The 15,974-nt window shown below is 63.9% G+C and overlaps 8 protein-coding genes across 8 annotated transcripts; 3 read left to right on the forward strand and 5 right to left on the reverse strand.

Annotated features, from left to right (window-relative positions):
- Nucleotides 1-149: 149 nt before the first annotated feature.
- Nucleotides 150-1,157, reverse strand: Q8F55_000403 (uncharacterized protein; the record flags this gene model as incomplete). The annotated part of the gene is made up of 2 exons (XM_069349056.1): nt 150-942; nt 985-1,157. The coding sequence occupies 2 exons, from the start codon at nt 1,155-1,157 to the stop codon at nt 150-152; spliced, it is 966 nt and encodes a 321-aa protein (XP_069212600.1).
- A 194-nt stretch (nt 1,158-1,351) lies between these two features.
- On the forward strand, nt 1,352-2,933 carry SWD1 (chromatin binding protein; the record flags this gene model as incomplete). The annotated part of the gene is made up of 5 exons (XM_069349057.1): nt 1,352-1,367; nt 1,406-1,610; nt 1,646-1,981; nt 2,022-2,607; nt 2,646-2,933. The coding sequence occupies 5 exons, from the start codon at nt 1,352-1,354 to the stop codon at nt 2,931-2,933; spliced, it is 1,431 nt and encodes a 476-aa protein (XP_069212601.1).
- Nucleotides 2,934-3,081: 148 nt separating this feature from the next.
- On the reverse strand, nt 3,082-4,834 carry CAJ1_1 (DnaJ-like protein; the record flags this gene model as incomplete). Its single annotated transcript, XM_069349058.1, has 6 exons — nt 3,082-3,104; nt 3,155-4,018; nt 4,059-4,242; nt 4,280-4,309; nt 4,391-4,712; nt 4,776-4,834. 6 exons carry the CDS (start codon nt 4,832-4,834, stop codon nt 3,082-3,084), a joined length of 1,482 nt encoding a protein of 493 aa, XP_069212602.1.
- Nucleotides 4,835-5,253: 419 nt separating this feature from the next.
- Nucleotides 5,254-6,486, reverse strand: Q8F55_000406 (uncharacterized protein; the record flags this gene model as incomplete). Its single annotated transcript, XM_069349059.1, has 1 exon — nt 5,254-6,486. One exon carries the CDS (start codon nt 6,484-6,486, stop codon nt 5,254-5,256), a length of 1,233 nt encoding a protein of 410 aa, XP_069212603.1.
- Nucleotides 6,487-8,775: 2,289 nt separating this feature from the next.
- Nucleotides 8,776-10,577, reverse strand: MPG1 (mannose-1-phosphate guanyltransferase; the record flags this gene model as incomplete). The annotated part of the gene is made up of 13 exons (XM_069349060.1): nt 8,776-8,814; nt 8,865-8,957; nt 9,010-9,186; nt 9,231-9,334; nt 9,406-9,685; nt 9,738-9,777; nt 9,829-9,931; nt 9,986-10,115; nt 10,168-10,195; nt 10,270-10,277; nt 10,332-10,370; nt 10,447-10,456; nt 10,555-10,577. 13 exons carry the CDS (start codon nt 10,575-10,577, stop codon nt 8,776-8,778), a joined length of 1,074 nt encoding a protein of 357 aa, XP_069212604.1.
- Nucleotides 10,578-11,772: 1,195 nt separating this feature from the next.
- On the forward strand, nt 11,773-12,662 carry RLP24 (ATPase-activating ribosome biosynthesis protein; the record flags this gene model as incomplete). The annotated part of the gene is made up of 4 exons (XM_069349061.1): nt 11,773-11,795; nt 11,851-12,022; nt 12,223-12,359; nt 12,407-12,662. 4 exons carry the CDS (start codon nt 11,773-11,775, stop codon nt 12,660-12,662), a joined length of 588 nt encoding a protein of 195 aa, XP_069212605.1.
- Nucleotides 12,663-13,002: 340 nt separating this feature from the next.
- Nucleotides 13,003-15,388, forward strand: CLF1 (NineTeen Complex (NTC) component; the record flags this gene model as incomplete). The annotated part of the gene is made up of 5 exons (XM_069349062.1): nt 13,003-13,068; nt 13,119-13,914; nt 13,953-14,533; nt 14,571-14,954; nt 15,002-15,388. 5 exons carry the CDS (start codon nt 13,003-13,005, stop codon nt 15,386-15,388), a joined length of 2,214 nt encoding a protein of 737 aa, XP_069212606.1.
- A 113-nt stretch (nt 15,389-15,501) lies between these two features.
- Nucleotides 15,502-15,852, reverse strand: Q8F55_000410 (uncharacterized protein; the record flags this gene model as incomplete). The annotated part of the gene is made up of 1 exon (XM_069349063.1): nt 15,502-15,852. The coding sequence occupies one exon, from the start codon at nt 15,850-15,852 to the stop codon at nt 15,502-15,504; it is 351 nt and encodes a 116-aa protein (XP_069212607.1).
- Nucleotides 15,853-15,974: the final 122 nt, after the last annotated feature.

Raw genomic sequence — 15,974 nt, forward strand, 5'->3', positions numbered from 1 at the left:
CTTTCGGAATCCCCTATTTGGTAGAAGTAAACGATACGCCTAGTGACGCGATGCAAAACATGATCACCAGTGTGGGTGGGGCGAGGGGCGAGGGGCCGGTGGGGAGAGGCAGCGGGTATGATACAACTGTGCATACATGGGGTGGGTGTCTAGGACGAGGTGGGGGCGGGGGCAGCGGGTTGTGATGCCGGCTGGGCAGTGGCTGCTGCTCCTGCTGCTCCCGCGGCTGCCGTCGTTGCTGCTCCTGCAGCCGCCGTCGACGGTGCAGGTGTAGGCGGGCGGCCGGTATCCAGCAAGCGCAGGTAATCCGTGACGGACCACCCAGCGCGGGGGTTGGGCAGGGGCGCCGGCTCGTCCGCCTTACCAGCGCCCATGGTCGCGTCGCCGTCGTCGTCTTCGCCGCCGAACAGATCATCGTCGTCGTCATCCTCGGCGTCCTCATCCTTGGCCTCCTCGCCCTCGTCGATGCGCAGCGCCCAGTCGTACATATCGTACTGGGTGGCGATCTCGCGGCCGATGGCCTGCGCGCGCTCGCTCTCGCGCGCGAGCCGCGTCCTCAGCTCGCCCGTGAGGCGCGCGAGCGCTGCCTCGTCGAGCTTGTTCAGCTCGTCGAGCGGGAGCAGGCCGGCGTGCGCCTCCCCCTCGCCCGCGAGCAGCGCGTCCTGTGCCCCCGCGACGGCGGGCAGCGGCTGCGTGTTGATCGCCTGCAGCAGCGTGTCGTTTGCCATCGGCCCCGCGTCGGCAGGCAGCGCGTTGAGCGGGTGCACGAGGTAGTGGGCCAGCGCGGACGCCGTCTCGGCGCTCGTGGTCCCCGTCACGCCTGGCCCGGGCGGCGGGCGCGGCGCCGCCGCAGCGCCGCGCTGCACCGGCGCCTGCGCGATGTAGCTCGTCAGGCTCTGCACGCGCCCGAGCAGGATGGCGTAGCGCTGTAGTAGTGCATCCCTGCGTGGGTCAGTATCGCAAAGTGCAACAGGCAGGACCCACCAACTCGGCATGCTCATGTCGGCGTTGCCGGCGGCGAGCTGCGCCTTGAGCCCGTCAATGTCGTTGATGGTCGTCGCGAGGCGCGGGATCAGGCTCTGCACCGCGTGGATTGGGACGTGCGGCGCGGTTGGCGGCACGTAGCGGTCGCCTGGGGGGCGGGGGGGCTGCTGCATGGTGGGTAGACGAGCAGCGAGCGGAGCGAGGTGCGAGGGTGATGTGAACAATGCAAGTTGGGCGGCGCAGAGTTGGTTTGTGGTTCGCCGATCGATCGCTGAGTTTGGCCTGCCGCCTCCACCTCGGACTTGGCCATTTCGCGCCGCGCCGCCCAACTGTTTACGCCTTCCATCTCACCACCCACACCGCTGCAATGCAGCAGCTATTAAGTGGGTCCCCCCCTCCGCGCCCCGCGCTCACCCGCCAGACCCCTTTGCGCAAAAGTACCCCGAGGCCGTCGACGCGACGCTCCCGGCGCAGGCGACGTCGGTGCGCTTCAACCCGTCGGGCCCGTTCGCGGGGCACTACCTCGCCGCCGGGGGCTCGGACGGGCTCATCGAGATCTGGGACGTGGACACGCGCGGCGTCGTGCGCGTGCTCGAGGGGCACGTCAAGGCCGTCACTGGGCTGAGGTAACTACCGCGGGGCAGCCGGCGCTGACAGCCAGCTGGAGCCGCAACAACCGATACCTGCTCAGCGCGAGCCTGGACGGCGCGGCCATCGTGTGGGACCTGGCCGCGCTCACGCCGCTGCTGAGGCCGCGCACCCGCGTGCGCCCGACGTCGACGGCGCGCCGCAGGACAATACGCTTCGACGCGCCGCTCGTCGCGGCCGCGTTCCACCCGCGCAACTCGGGCGTCATCCTCGCGACGCTCGCGTGCAACGAGGTGGTGCTCGTCGATCTGAGGGCTGGCGGCGGGGCCACCGGCGGGGCTACCGGCGGCCGCTTCGTGCTAGAGGACGTCATGGAGGGGGACGCGGACGAGGAGGAGGGAAGGAGGAAGTAAGTAGCTGGCAGTTGGGGCAACAGCTGACTCCCCCAGGTCGTCGATCTGCTGCGCGACGTGGTCGCCGTGCGGCGGCCGCATCTACGCCGGCACGACCTCCGGCGTGGTCCTCGTGCTCGACCCCGTGTCTCGTCTGGTGCAGGCGCGCATCCGCGTCGGCACCAGCGGGATCCGGCAGCTGGCGTTTGATGCGTCGGGCCGCGGGCTGGTACTGAGCAGCTCTGACCGCGCGCTGCGCGTGCTCAACGTGTCGCCGGCGACGGGCGCGCTCGCGCCCATCCACCGCTTCCAGGACCTGGTCAATCGCACGCCGTGGCACGCGATCGGGTTCTCGGGCGACGGCGAGTACGTCATGGGCGGCGGCGGGCACAAGATGACGCACAACGTGTTTGTGTGGGACCGCGACTCGGGCGTTTTGGTCAAGGTCTTGGAGGGGCCCAAGGAGCCGCTGCTCGACTGTGACTGGCACCCGACGCGACCCGTCATCGCGTCGGTCGCAAACTCGGGCGACATCCACATCTTTCAGACGGCGCAGCCGGACAACTGGGCCGCGTTTGCCGCCGGGTTCGAGGAGCTCGAAGAGAACGTAGAGTACGACGAGCGCGAGGACGAGTTTGATATTGTGAGTTTGTGGGCGTGCTGCGCACCGCTGACGTGCAGGAAGACGAGGACGCGCTCGCGCGCAAGAAGGACGCGGCAGAGGACGAGGTCATCGACGTGCTCACGGTCCAGGCGGATTATCCCCGCCGGCCCGACCCCGCCATCGCGCTGGCCAACGGCGACGCCCCCGCCCCCGACGACGCAGAGAGCGAAGAGGCACGCGCGGCGCGCATGCTCGCCGCCGCGGCTGAATGGGCAGACGCCGACCCAGACGACGATACCTGGGACGGCTTCTACCTCTCCCTCAACCTCCTCGGCGAGGCCGTCGACGACGAAGACACGAGCTAGCCGCGGCCTGAGGCGACGCCGCGCCACCTGTACACCACACACTGTATCACAATCTGCATTATATCACAACAAGTCTAGCGGCAATGCTCTAGGGACAGATCAATGGGTGGCTGTTGATGGAGTCGGGACTGTCGGGACTCGATAGTTGCTATTGCTTGCGTTTGCTCTCGTCTGGGTGTGTGTCAGATGGCGCGACAAGGCTGGGTGACATCTGCACTCACAAGTCGCGTACGCTGGTGGCGGCTTGTGGTCGGGCACGGGGGTCTTGCCGGGCGAGCCCGAGCCAGCCGCCCGCGCCGCATCCCGCTGCTTGGACGCGGCCGTCTCAATCTTGACAAACTCGTCGTTGGACCCCTCCTCGCCCTTCTTGACAGACAGGAACGCCTCGCCCATGAGGTTGAGCGCCGACGCGCGTAAATCTCTCTTCTCGCGCGACACGTTGGGATCCGACAGCACCTTGTCGCACGTCTCGCGCACCACGCTCTCGACCTCGAGCTTTGCGCCCTTCCACAGCACGCGCATGCCCTGCTCGGTCGCCTGCTCCTCGAGCTTGCGCAGCTCCTCGGGCGACACGCCAGACTGCTCGGCCGCCTGCAGCTTTTCAAACACGGCCTTGAGGTCGAGCGCAGCGCGCAGCGTCGATACCGTGTCCGTCACCTGGTTGAACGTGTTCTTGGCGCCGTGGAACCAGCCGAGCGGCGCAAACGTGGCCGTCGCGAGGTGCTGCGACGCGCGCGACTGGTACGTCCTGCCGAGCGAGTGGAGCAGCTCGACACCAAAGCTCTCGTCCTTGAGGTCCTCGGCCTCGAGGCGGCAGATCTCCTTGAACGACGGGCCGACCTGCGGGTCATCGGCACCGCGGGCTGCCTCGGTGAACACGCTGATCTTGCGCACGAGGTTGGCAGCGAGCTTGTCGACACGATCCTGGCGCTCCTTGGCCTTCTCCTCGGCCTGCTGCTTCTCGCGCTCCGTCTTGCGCGCCTGCGCCTCGGGCGTGAGCACCGGCTTGCCGTTCGGGCCGATCATGTACTCGTTGAGCGACTCCTCCTCGTGCTGCTGCTGGAACACGTCCTTCATGTCCTTGCCTGGGGTGTTAGCTAGACCGAGACCGAAACAGCTACCCACCAATGCTGACGCTGCCGATAAGGTCCTCGAACCGGTCGCCGCCAAACATCTTGCCAAACACCTCCTCGGGGTCCTGGAACGCCGCGTCATTGCCGCCGCCGCCATTCTTCTGCCCAAACTCATTGTACTTTTTCCTCTGGTCGGGGTCCGACAGCACCTGGTACGCGACGGCGATGAGTTTGAACTGGCCGTTAGCACGCGCAAAGATCCCCTCCACACACCTTTTCCTCGGCGTCTGGGTCATCGCGGTTCTGCGCCGTCAGCATCGCTCCCGCTCCCTTGCCTTCTCGTCCGTGCCCTGGCTCGCGCCCCGACACCCGACACCGCCTCACCTTGTCCGGGTGCAGCTTGATCGCGAGGCGGCGGTAGCTCTTCTTGATCTCGTCCGTGGTCGCGGTCGCCGAGATGCCGAGGACATCGTAGTACGCCATGTCGATCGGGTTGGCGTCGGTGCCGATCCCTGGGCGGCGCGAGCCGCCGGCCGCGGGCCCGCTGCGCGCGCTCGCTGACGCGCCGGCAGAGGTCTTGGACCCCACCCCAGCGCCGCCGGGACGCGGCTGAGGGTGCTGAAACAGCGCCTTGCACTCGCTGCAGCGGATACGGAGGTTGCCGATATATGTCGGCGGCACGGCGTACTCTTGCGCCGAGCGACACCTGTCGAGCCCTGTCAGTCGCGTGCTGGTGCGCCTGCGCTGCCCGCGGCGTCGCTGCACTCACTCTGGGCAGTCGGCGGGTGTGTAGGCGCCGCGCGGGCGTGCGTCGACAATCGTCGACATGGTTGTAGTGGTGGGTGTTGTTGTGACGCCAAAATGTGATGCGGCTTGGTGGCAAGTTTGATACACTTTGCTCTCCGGCCGGTCGCGCAGCACGTCGCTTGCCGGTGCGTCCAGTCCACTACCAAGCTCCAGCCAGGAACCACTTCGCCCACGCGGGACCAGATTACAAGTGGCAACTTCTGGCGTCTGCCACACGACCAAGTCGTTTGTTCTTCCATGCACCATGCACGCCGAAATGTTCAGTTTGTCGCATCTGTCTATAAAGATTGTATAGATGCGTGGAGTGTCCAAGGTACACAATATCCGATGGGTGTGTAGAAAGTCCGGGGGTGGCCACAAGGCCGTGCGTTTTGCTGGTAATATACAGTGATGATAAAGAGAGGCACAACGGTACAGTGATGGTGGTGGAACGAAGGTGTTTAAATCCAGTCAATGGGCTTGCGGCCAGAAGTGTTGTGAGGCGGGCTGTCGGCCGTGTTGTCAAAAAGGTTCTCCATTTCGGAATCCGGACGGCCCGACATGTAGGCGTGGTACTCGGCGAACGGGTCGTGAGAGTACATGCCCGACGAGCCCTTGGTGCTCCTGTCCGGCTCGTTGGCCTTGCGCTCCTCAAAGGCAGCGTCGAGCACCGCCCTCGTGTTCGCGATAGCCTTCTCCTGCTCGTCGGCGAACGTGATCGTCTCGTCCTCCTCGGGCGAGCCAAGAGCGATACCCCACGAGCCGCCGGCTGCCGCAGCGTAGACATTGGCGGCGTGCGAGCCGCTGCTGCTGGGAGGCGAGTTGATGGGCGAGTTGTCGAGCGAATATCCAGGACGGACCTCGGTGAAGTCGTTGGCGGGCATGTGGCCGCCCTCACTCTCGTCCGACTTGGCGAGGGGTGATGGGCGTTTTGGTCGGTGGCGCTTGGTGATCGGGGCAGTAGCAGACGCGACGGCAAGCTCGGCAGCAGCGATGCGGGACGCGCCGCGCGACGTGCGATCTCCCGCCCCGGTTGGGGGCGAGGTCGGGGGCGAGCTCTTGTCGGTCGAGGTGGAGGGGGTGTCGTTGGTCGGCAAGTCGAACTGAACCAGCGGCTGGGGCTCGGCAGCGGGCGGAGTCAAGGGCTCCTCGTACGCCTGCTGGACAAAGTATTCACCGCCGGCACCGACGGGAACGTAGGCGAGTGGCTTGGGCTCGTAGCCGTAGCCCTTCTCGTTCACGAACGGGTCATGCGACTTGGGCGCGTACGTGCGCTGTGGGGGCGTGACTGGCACATGAGGGTCAAAGTTCTTCTCGCTCGGCGACGTGGGCTTGAGGTGGTGCGCGCTGCTTCCGGCCGAGCTGGTAGTCGACTTGCGTCTCGTGTGCATCGACGCGACTTGGCGGGCGCGACGACGAGACAAGGCGGCGCGTGCCTCTGCCTGCTTGCTCTTGCGGCGGCGAACGAGGAAGAGCCAGAAAAGGAAGACGAAGAGGCCTGCTGCGACACCGCCGACAAGACCGCCGACGACTGGTCCGATGATGGCCTTGTTGTCAGACTTTGCCTGCGTCGGTGTGGCCGTCGGGGGCGTGTCTGACATGGTGACAATGGTCGTGACGATACTCTGCCTCTTGCCCACCACCACCGGGGTGGGAGCGATCGGCTCGGGCGTTGGTAATGGGTTTGGCGCCATGGCTGGGGACGTGTTAATGAGAGCAACTCGAGGGAAGGAGGAGGAGTTGGGGTGAATGGGCAAGCTTTCTATGGGAACGCGAATGGTACCCGGGCTAGTGGCCGCGCGTGCTGGGAGGAAGATGTGCCGTGTTGCCCATCTAATCGATGTAGTAGACAAAAGCAAGACATTCAACACGGCCATTGTTCGTTCCGCAGATACCATGCCCTCATAGGGCAACGGGCAGAGCTCGAGCAGGAGCAGGAGGGAGACACACACGTCGCCGCCATCGCCGCCACTTACCAAACGGATCGTGTGTAGGATGAATACTCGTCTGCGCTAGCCCTTGAGACGCGTGCTCGCTGACGGTATGGGCTATATCGGATTGGGAAACGGGGCACAACGTCCAAAGGGCGGAAACGTGTGTGGCGTCGGGGCTAGCGGTTTGGGGGGCAGCCGTGTCGGACGCGTTGACGGTCGTCGAGTCGACGGTGAGAGAAACGACGGTGGTGGTGGTGGTGAGAAGCGACGACGATGTGGCAAGAACAACAAGAGTGATGAGGACGAGGGAGGAATGTTATGGCGTGGGGCGAGGGCGAGGGTGTTGGGCGTGGGGGTAGTCCGACGGAGCGAGCGAGTGGTCGACGAGGGGGGGTGCGGGGAGGCCAGGTGTGCCGTCCTTGTGCCGTCCTTGTTGGCCTCTTTGCCCGTCAGACTGCCGTGTGGGTTTTGTGGGATGATGGTACCCAGGAGCGGGAAGAGTCGTGCCTGCCCGCCCAGAGTAATGTCGGCGCGCAACGTGGTGTGCGCGCGTGAAGAGCAAAAGGGAAGGGGAAGCAAGGATCAGTGATCGGTTCCGCCCGCCCGTCGCCCCGCCCGCCAGCCGCGCCGCCGTGCGCCGCCCACCACCCGCCTAGCCCGGCAAAGTCGCTCCTTCTTCTCGTGAAACTTGTGCGGCGGCGCCGCGGTCAACTCAAACACGACACACCCTGCCAGCTGGCTTGGTCGCAGTGGTGGCGGGCGCGCCGTCGTCGTCGTCGACAGTGCCTTGGCTTCCTTCCGGACAGGACCCAGGGTCCTTCGGGCGCTCAGGAACCCAAAGCTTCTTGGCAAGCTCGTCGGGCGGCTGGCTCGCTGGGCGGCATCGACACGCACGCACACCACACTGGTTGCCGTCACGACGACTGCCGTCTTCGGCGCCTTGGGGAATGTTCACAGCCGAGTGCATGCGGCGGCGGGCATGGCTGCGCGTCGCCGCGGCCTGCATGCACCGCGTTCCCCGGCACCATTGCAGGCAGGCAGGCAGACCGCGCCGCCCCGCGCACCGACACTGCCAGCCGTGCACTGCAGGCGCGCACACGTCGCCTGCCCCTTGCTGATCGCCATGACGGACGTGGCGGGGGCGCCGGGGGCGCAGTGGCTTGGGCGCTTGTGCGCACTGACCGACCGACCGACCGACGGCGGCGACGCGGCGTTCAGCCCGCTCCGAGCCAAGGTTGCATACACCAACCTTGGTTTCCCCTCGCCGCCGCCGTCTTGCACGTCCTTGCCAAAAATGAACCGCACCAAGCCGTCCCGTGGTAATCAAGCCTTCCTTGGCTCCTGTCGACGCACAAAGTCGCCTGTCGGGGTAAAACACCCAAACCAGCCAGCGGGTACAATCAATCTCCGTGCCCCTGACCCGCCAAAGGGAAAGACAAGAGGTAGGCATATTTCCTCGTCGTCGCCTGCCGGCCTGCCGGACTCTGCCCCCCCCCGCACTCGCGCACTCGCACTCTCGCGCCCTCGCCAAGCCTGCCACCATGCTGCCCAACGCACTCGTTGCGTAATTACCCTCTGGTCGACGCATAATGGACGGTGAATTAACTCCTCATGCTTTCGTCATGCTCCCTTGGCCGAACTTCGGAGCTTTGAAGCTTTCACTCACAGTGTGGTAAGTTTAGTCGTAAACAACAGCCCGTCCAACAGAACATAGCCGACCCAAACAGGCTTTGCAGGCATGCACGCTTTGTTTGTTATGGTTGCCTCGTGGGTCAGTCCAACATGCAACAGCCGTCTTGTATCCGCCAGCCAGCCGCGCGCAGTCCGCAGCCAGCCCACTGCGGCAATCAACGCTTCCGCACGCGCCCAGCAGCTCTAGTGTATTCAATGCATAGCCAAGACCCCGTATACAGAGTCCGATTTGTGACACGGCCGCGCAGGTGTTCTCCGGTGCGACGTCCGTGCCGAGAGGGGGTGGTCGAGAGAGAGGGAAACAGATATGATGTCTGCCACAGGGGCTGTCGCTGCCAAGGCGGGAGGTACCCGACTTTACATGACAATACGGGGCTCGGTGATGCTCGATGAAATCTGTTCATGTCAGTCATCATGTTGGACAACAACCAAACACCACCACTCACGCTCTTGTGGGGCAAAACCGAAGCACCGTTGATGTACAGCTCGTCCTTGATGCTGACATCGTCTCCAAGGACAGTGATGTTCTCAACACGGCACTAGAACACCGGTCAGTCACGTGTTGTTTATCGTTATCTCTTCATCACTCACCCAGCGTCCGACAGTGCTGTTCCAGCCGACAATGGACGACGCAATCCAGGCGTGGTCGCGGATGGTGGCGTTGGACAGGATGACACAGCGCTGCAGACGGACACCCTTGCCAATCTTGGCACCAGGGCCGATGACAACGTTGGGGCCGATAACAGCCGTGGGGTCGATCTCGGCAGTCTGCAAAGTCAGCCGGCGCTCACAACCAAGCAGCCTGGACTTACAGGGTCGACCATGACGTTGCCGCCGTAGACCCACTTGTTCTGAGCGGGGTCGGAGAGGAGAGGCGAGTGGGTGGCAGTGAGGTGCGAGAGGTAGAGGCAGGTACCTGCGCGGTGTGTTAGTCTGACCGTCACCGTCACCGTCGCCGTCACCGCAGCTGCTCATCACCGTGCTTACCTGAGAGGAAGTCCTTGGGCTGACCAACGTCCATCCAGAAGCCAGCAAGGTCGTAAGAGTGCAGCTGTCCGTCGGCGGCGATAGCAGGGAAGATCTCCTTCTCAATCGAGGTGGGGCGGAGCTCGATGCGGTCAAGCACTGAGGGGTTGAACATGTAGATACCGGCGTTGATGCGGTTGCCGACGAACTCGACGGGCTTCTCAACGAAGCGGTCAATAACAGTCGAGCCGGGCTTGGTGACGACGACACCGTAGGCGGAGGGCTCGGCGACCTTGGTCACCTGTCGAAAATGTCAACAATCTCTCCATACCCGCCGACGACGCCCAACTCACCATGATCGAACCCTCGTGGCCGTGCTTGAGGTGGAAGTCACTAGTAGGCGTCAGCCTAAACAGGACTCTCCCGCGGCACTAATCCACTCACCGGAAGGCCTCGAAGGGGTAGCTGCAGGTGACGTCCGAGTTGAGGACGAAGAAGGGCGAGTCGTCCTTGCCGAGGATGTCGCGGGCAAGGGCAAGAGGACCGGCTGGCGCGGTGTTAGTGACCCCTCTAAGCGATAGGATGCGCCATCGCTACTCACCAGTGCCGAGGGGCTCGGTCTCGACGGAGAAGTTGATGGTGATACCGTACTCCTCCTCGGTCTTCTTGAGCACGGAGACCATGACCTCAGGGCGGTAGTTGACGGCAAGAACAATGTCCTTGACTCCGGCCTGACGGGGTGTCAGCGGCGGCTCTTACACACCACACATCCCCGACACGTACCTTGACGAGGGCCTCGATCTGGTGAAGGCTAGCGAACGTGTCAGTATGCGTGCAGCCGTCTGCAGAGCTCGGAGCGTCTGGCATCGTCGTGCGGGCACTCACATCATCGCCTGGGGTTCATGTCAGCGATCCGACATCCGGGGCTCCCAAGACGCGTGACTTACCTTGTTGCAGAACTCGACAAGAGGCTTGGGCCATGAGAGCTAGAACGCGGTCAGCGACGCGCCTACATGACGCGTTTGCACAGCACACATGTGCGCTGATCAGAGTGACACGTACAGTGAGGGGCCTAAGACGCGTACCGAAGCCGCCGACGAGAATTAAGGCGTAGAGAAGGACGCGAGTTAGCTTTGGGGCGGCTTGGACGAGATGGCATCGGCCATAAACGTGGAGGTGGGACTCATCTTCATTGTGGGTGAATGAGGTGGTGTAGGTGTATAGAGCGAAGTCGGATCAAAGCAAGTGTGCCGTTGCTATGCAGTCGGCTTGAATGGGGTCGTGATAACGAGATGGGTTGAGATGCAAAGCAAGTGCGACAAGGAGTCACTGAATGCAATGGAGCGATGTTGGGAAAAATAGGAAGGTGGTGACGGGGTACCAAGGATGGAGGTGGGTGCAGGCAGGCTGGGCGGTGGGCGCGGTGGGTGGTGGGTCGTCGTGGAGGTAGGTGGTCGGTCGTCGAGGTTGGGCCAAAGCAGCCAGTGCCGCAGTAGCCCGGCGCGGCGCGGCAGCGGCGGCGGGGAAGGCGACGGGCGACGGGCGACGGGCGACGGGCGACACGGGCGACGGGGCACAAAGGCAGGGAGGCAGGGGCGGCGCGCGCGCGCGCTGCAAGACCGGCCGTTGACCTCTGTGCCTGGATGGCTGGCGTCGCGCTGGCTGGCTGGCTGGCTGGGATGGGGGATGGTGGCTGCAATGACTGCCTGTTGACGCAGCCAGGACTCGAATCTCAGGTCCTGTCTCCTGTCTAGTCGTCCCAAGTCCCACTGTCCCAGGCTGGCAAACTCATCATGCAGGTCATGCAAGTCAAGCAGCAGGCAGGCAGGCTGGCTGGGCAAAAACGTGTCTACAGGGGCAGTCGTTCCAAGGCAGGCCCAATCTGGCGCCACTGCGCGCGAATCTCTCAGACTCGCTTGCCCCTAATCTTCCTGATGCGCGCGCTCGTCTACAAGACGCCTCGCAGGGTCTTGCATCAACTTTGTAGCCCGTTTATTCGAGGTTTGGCTTGAATCACGGGAGATTCGGGGAAGGCAAGGCTCATTTGTCTCGAAGCGTTCAAGTGCTGCCTGCTGCCAGGCGAGCAAGGCTCTCAGGGGCAAAAGCCATCTCTCTGTCCTTGTCCCTTCCAATATTCCAATCAAGCTTCACACAGGCTCACATTCACTCGCCGTCATGGATCTTCGGCTTGCACGTGACGAGAAGGCCACGTGCGATATTTGATCCCGCACATGCTGCTCCTCACGTGACTTGTAGATTTCGAGCTGGCTGAAGGTCTTCATCCACACGAGCAATGCAGGCAGGCAGTCACTTCTTTGTCCACAATCTGCTTGCAGATACATCCTAGCACATTGACACACCGGCAACACCAGGATATAATCAAGCACAATGCGTATCGAGCCCTGCTACTTGTGCGTGTTTGACTTGGCGCGAGGTCAAAGTCACCCAACGCTGACACCCCCTCAGCTGCTCCGCCAGCGTCTACCCCGGCCACGGCACCATGTTTGTGCGCAACGACGCCAAGACGTTCCGTTTCTGCTCGTCCAAGTGCCACAAGAACTTCAAGATGAAGCGTAACCCCCGCAAGGTCCGCTGGACCAAGGCCTTCCGTCGCGCCAACGGCAAGGAGATGGTTGTCGTGAGTTTATCAAGGATGACGATGGGGCGAGAGACGAGCGATCCATGGCTAGGCGCTGGCCTCGCGCGGATCTGCTACTGGGAGGCCCTCTCCCTGGCAGCAGATGCAGGCCTGTGTCAGCGTGGGATCGGTGTGCAGACGCATCATGTCTCCGCCCCATCGAAGTGCCCTCGGACCCGAGCAACACCTAACCATCCCAGGACTCGACCTACGAGTTCGAGAAGCGCCGCAACGTTCCTGTGCGCTACGACCGCGAGCTTGTGGCTACTACTCTCGAGGCCATGAAGCGTGTCCAGGAGATCCGCGTCAAGCGCGAGCGTGCTTTCTGGAAGAACCGGTGCGTTGGCTACCAACGGCCTCGAGCTACCACTGACGCACCCATAGCATGTCTGGCAACCCTGCTCGCAACCTCAAGGCCGCCGCTGCCGATGTCGAGAAGAACATCGAGCTTGTCCAGCCCCGCAAGGTCACCGACAAGTCGCTGGAGCAGAAGGAGGCTGCCCGCGAGAAGATCAAGATCCGTGCCGCCAAGCGATCAGTCATGGCTGCCCAGATGCTCGCCGGTGGCAAGGAGAAGAAGAAGAGCCGTCTTGTCCCTGCCGAGGGCGGTGGCATGGGCATGGGCATGAACGTCGACTAGAGAAATCGGCGGACATGAGTGGGTCTGTGGGATATGGAGGATCGATGCCACCAGGCGTCAATGTTGTACCAATACTTTCGTCATGCATCTACGTATTTTCCATCATTTCTGGATCGCGCTGAGCGGGTCTGAGAGGCCTCCTGCATGCATTGCTACAAGCATGCAACCAAGGTGTCGAGACGAGCACGCAGGGGCGATCAGTGCCACACAGCCATTTTGCCGCCGCTAACGCCGCCCTGGCTGGTGGTTGCCACTTCGAGATGTTGAAGTTGAAGGTCGACTTGTTGTGACTTTCGACAGCATCACTCCACCGACCACACTCGGCTCCCCTCGACCCAAAATGTCAGGCCGAGACGCTCGTGATCGCGCGCCGCGCGTCAAGAACCGCGCGGCTGCTGCGGTGCAGGTGAGTAGCTGAGGCAGAGCTGCTCCGAGCACCACTAACAGCTACCCCAGATCACAGCCGAGCAGATTCTGCGCGAGGCCCACGACCGTCAAGAGGCCCCGATCCAGGCGCCCAAGCAGCGTATCCAGGACCTTGAGGAGCTGGCCGAGTACCAGGGCCGCAAGCGTACCGAGTTTGAGGGCCGTATCCGCTACTCGCGCGACAGCATCATCGCGTGGATCAAGTACGCGCAATGGGAGGCGAGCCAGAACGAGTTTGAGCGCTCGCGGTCAGTGTTTGAGCGTGCGCTCGACATCGACACGCGCCTTCCCGACCTGTGGATCAAGTACACGGACATGGAGCTGCGCGCGCGCAACATCAACCACGCGCGCAACCTGTTCGACCGTGCGATCACGCTGCTGCCCCGCGCCGACCAGCTGTGGTACAAATACGTCTACCTCGAGGAGCTGCTGCTCAACGTGCCCGGTGCGCGCCAGGTGTTTGAGCGGTGGATGCAGTGGGAGCCCAACGACAAGGCGTGGCAGAGCTACATCAAGCTCGAGGAGCGATACAACGAGCTCGACCGCGCGAGCGACATCTACGAGCGCTGGATCGGCGTCCGCCCCATCCCCAAGAACTGGGTCCAGTGGGCCAAGTTTGAGGAGGAGCGCGGCAAGCCCGACAAGGCGCGCGAGGTGTTCCAGACGGCCCTCGAGTTCTTTGGCGACGAGGAGGACCAGGTCGAGAAGGCGCAGCAGGTGTTTGGCGCGTTCGCCCGGATGGAGACGCGGTTGAAGGAGATTGAGCGCGCGCGTGTCATCTACAAGTTTGCGCTTGCTCGTTTGCCGCGGTCAAAGTCTGCCAACTGTGAGTGTGGGGTGTGAGGGTGTGTGCTGACGCAACAGTGTATGCCGCGTACACCAAGTTTGAGAAGCAGCACGGCGACCGCAGCGGCGTGGAGCTTACGGTGCTCGGCAAGCGACGAATCCAGTACGAGGAGGAGCTGGCGTACGACCCGAGCAACTACGATGCGTGGTTCTCGCTTGCGCGACTGGAGGAGGACGCGTACCGTGCCGAGAAGGAGGACGGCGAGGATGCGGACCCGACCCGCGTGCGCGAGGTGTACGAGCGCGCTGTCGCCAACGTCCCTCCAGCAACGGAGAAGCGGTTCTGGCGCCGGTACATCTACCTGTGGCTGCAGTACGCCGCCTTTGAGGAAATCGACGCACAAGACTACGACCGGACAAGAGACATCTACAAGGCGGCAGTCAAGCTCGTGCCGCACAAGGCGTTCACGTTCGCCAAGCTGTGGCTTGCCTACGCCTACTTTGAAATCCGCCGTCTGGACGTCAACGCGGCGCGCAAGGTGCTCGGCGCAAGTATCGGCATGTGCCCCAAGCCCAAGCTGTTCACTGGGTACATTGAGCTGGAGATGAGGTTGCGCGAGTTTGACCGCGTGCGGATGCTGTACGAGAAGTTCTTGACAGTGAGTGGAGGATCGAGGGCGACGCTAACGTGCGCAGTACGACCCATCGCTGTCATCAGCCTGGATCCAGTGGACGCAGGTGGAAGGTGCCGTCGAGGACCTGGAGCGTGTGCGCGCCATCTTCGAGCTCGCCGTTCAGCAGGAGCTCGACATGCCCGAGATTGTGTGGAAGGCATACATCGACTTCGAGGCCGGCGAGGGCGAGCGCGAACGGGCCAGGCACCTGTACAACCGCCTGTTGGAGCGCACCGGGCACTACAAGGTGTACATCTCGTACGCGCTTTTGGAAGCGTCTACGCTGGGCGGCGGCGAGGACGAGGACGGCAACGAGATCGAGGGCGAGGAGGGCGACCCGGAGCGGGCCCGCGCGATCTTCGAGCGGGGCTACAAGGACTTGCGTGCGCGCGGCGAGAAGGAGGACGTAAGTGGCGTGGGCTGGCGCTGGGAGCGAGTGCTGACACGACACAGCGTGCATTGCTGCTCGAGGCCTGGGACACGTTCGAGGAGGAGCACGGCTCGGACGCCGACCGGGCACACGTGGCGGAGCTCAAACCGCAGACACGGAAACGGTGGCGCAAGGCCGAGGACGGGTCTGGCAACCTGGAGGAGTACTGGGACCTCGTGTTCCCCGACGACGAGCGGGATGCCAACCCGACGGCGTTCAAGTTCTTCCAGGCTGCCGAGCAGTGGAAGGCGCAGCAGGCGGCCAAGGGCGGCGCCGGCGGCGGGCTGTCGTACGACATGGACAGCGACGACAGCGACGACGAGGAGGACAGCGATGAGGAGGGGGGTGAGGGGGGTGAGGGGGGTGAGGGGGCGGGGGCTGGTGGCGCGATGGACGAGGACAACGAGTAGAGTAGCATTAGTCTGTATGGTATGCATGGCTTCGTGCATTGTCCTGGTGTCGTGGTACAGTGTCACAGGGGGTGGGCTGCGAGTGCTTGGAGTGAGCGCGGCGTACAGTGGGCTTAGAGCTCGGCGGCGCTGCCACCGGCGCCGCCCTTGCCACCAGCGCCGCCCTTGCCGCCAGCACCCCCCTTGCCGCCCTTGCCCCCGCCGCCGCCCTTGCCCCCCGCGCCGCCCTTGCCTCCGCTGCCGCCGCTGCCGCCGCCGCCGCCGCCAGCCTCGCCCCCAAGCCCGCCCTTGCCGCCCTTTCCGCCCTGCCCGCCGTGGCTGCCGTGTCCGTCTGCGCCGTCCGCTCCGTCGGCCCCGTCGGCGCCGCGCAGGCCCGTGCTCCCCTCGGCTGCGGCGAGCGCGACGACGGGCGTGGTCGCTGCGATGGCCATGATGGATGTGATGAGGGCTGTGGCGATGCGCATGGGGGTGGGGGGGCGCTGGCTGTGGTGGTGTGTGCGTGTCGGTGGCGAAGTGGACACGACACGACACGTCGCGGCTCTGGCGCGCTTTAAGCACGCACGAGCGGCTGTCGTGTCGTCGTGTC

The sequence above is a fragment of the Vanrija albida genome, assembly GCF_041260175.1.
Source record: "Vanrija albida strain AlHP1 chromosome Unknown contig_1, whole genome shotgun sequence".
Classification (NCBI taxonomy): Eukaryota; Fungi; Basidiomycota; class Tremellomycetes; order Trichosporonales; family Trichosporonaceae; genus Vanrija; species Vanrija albida.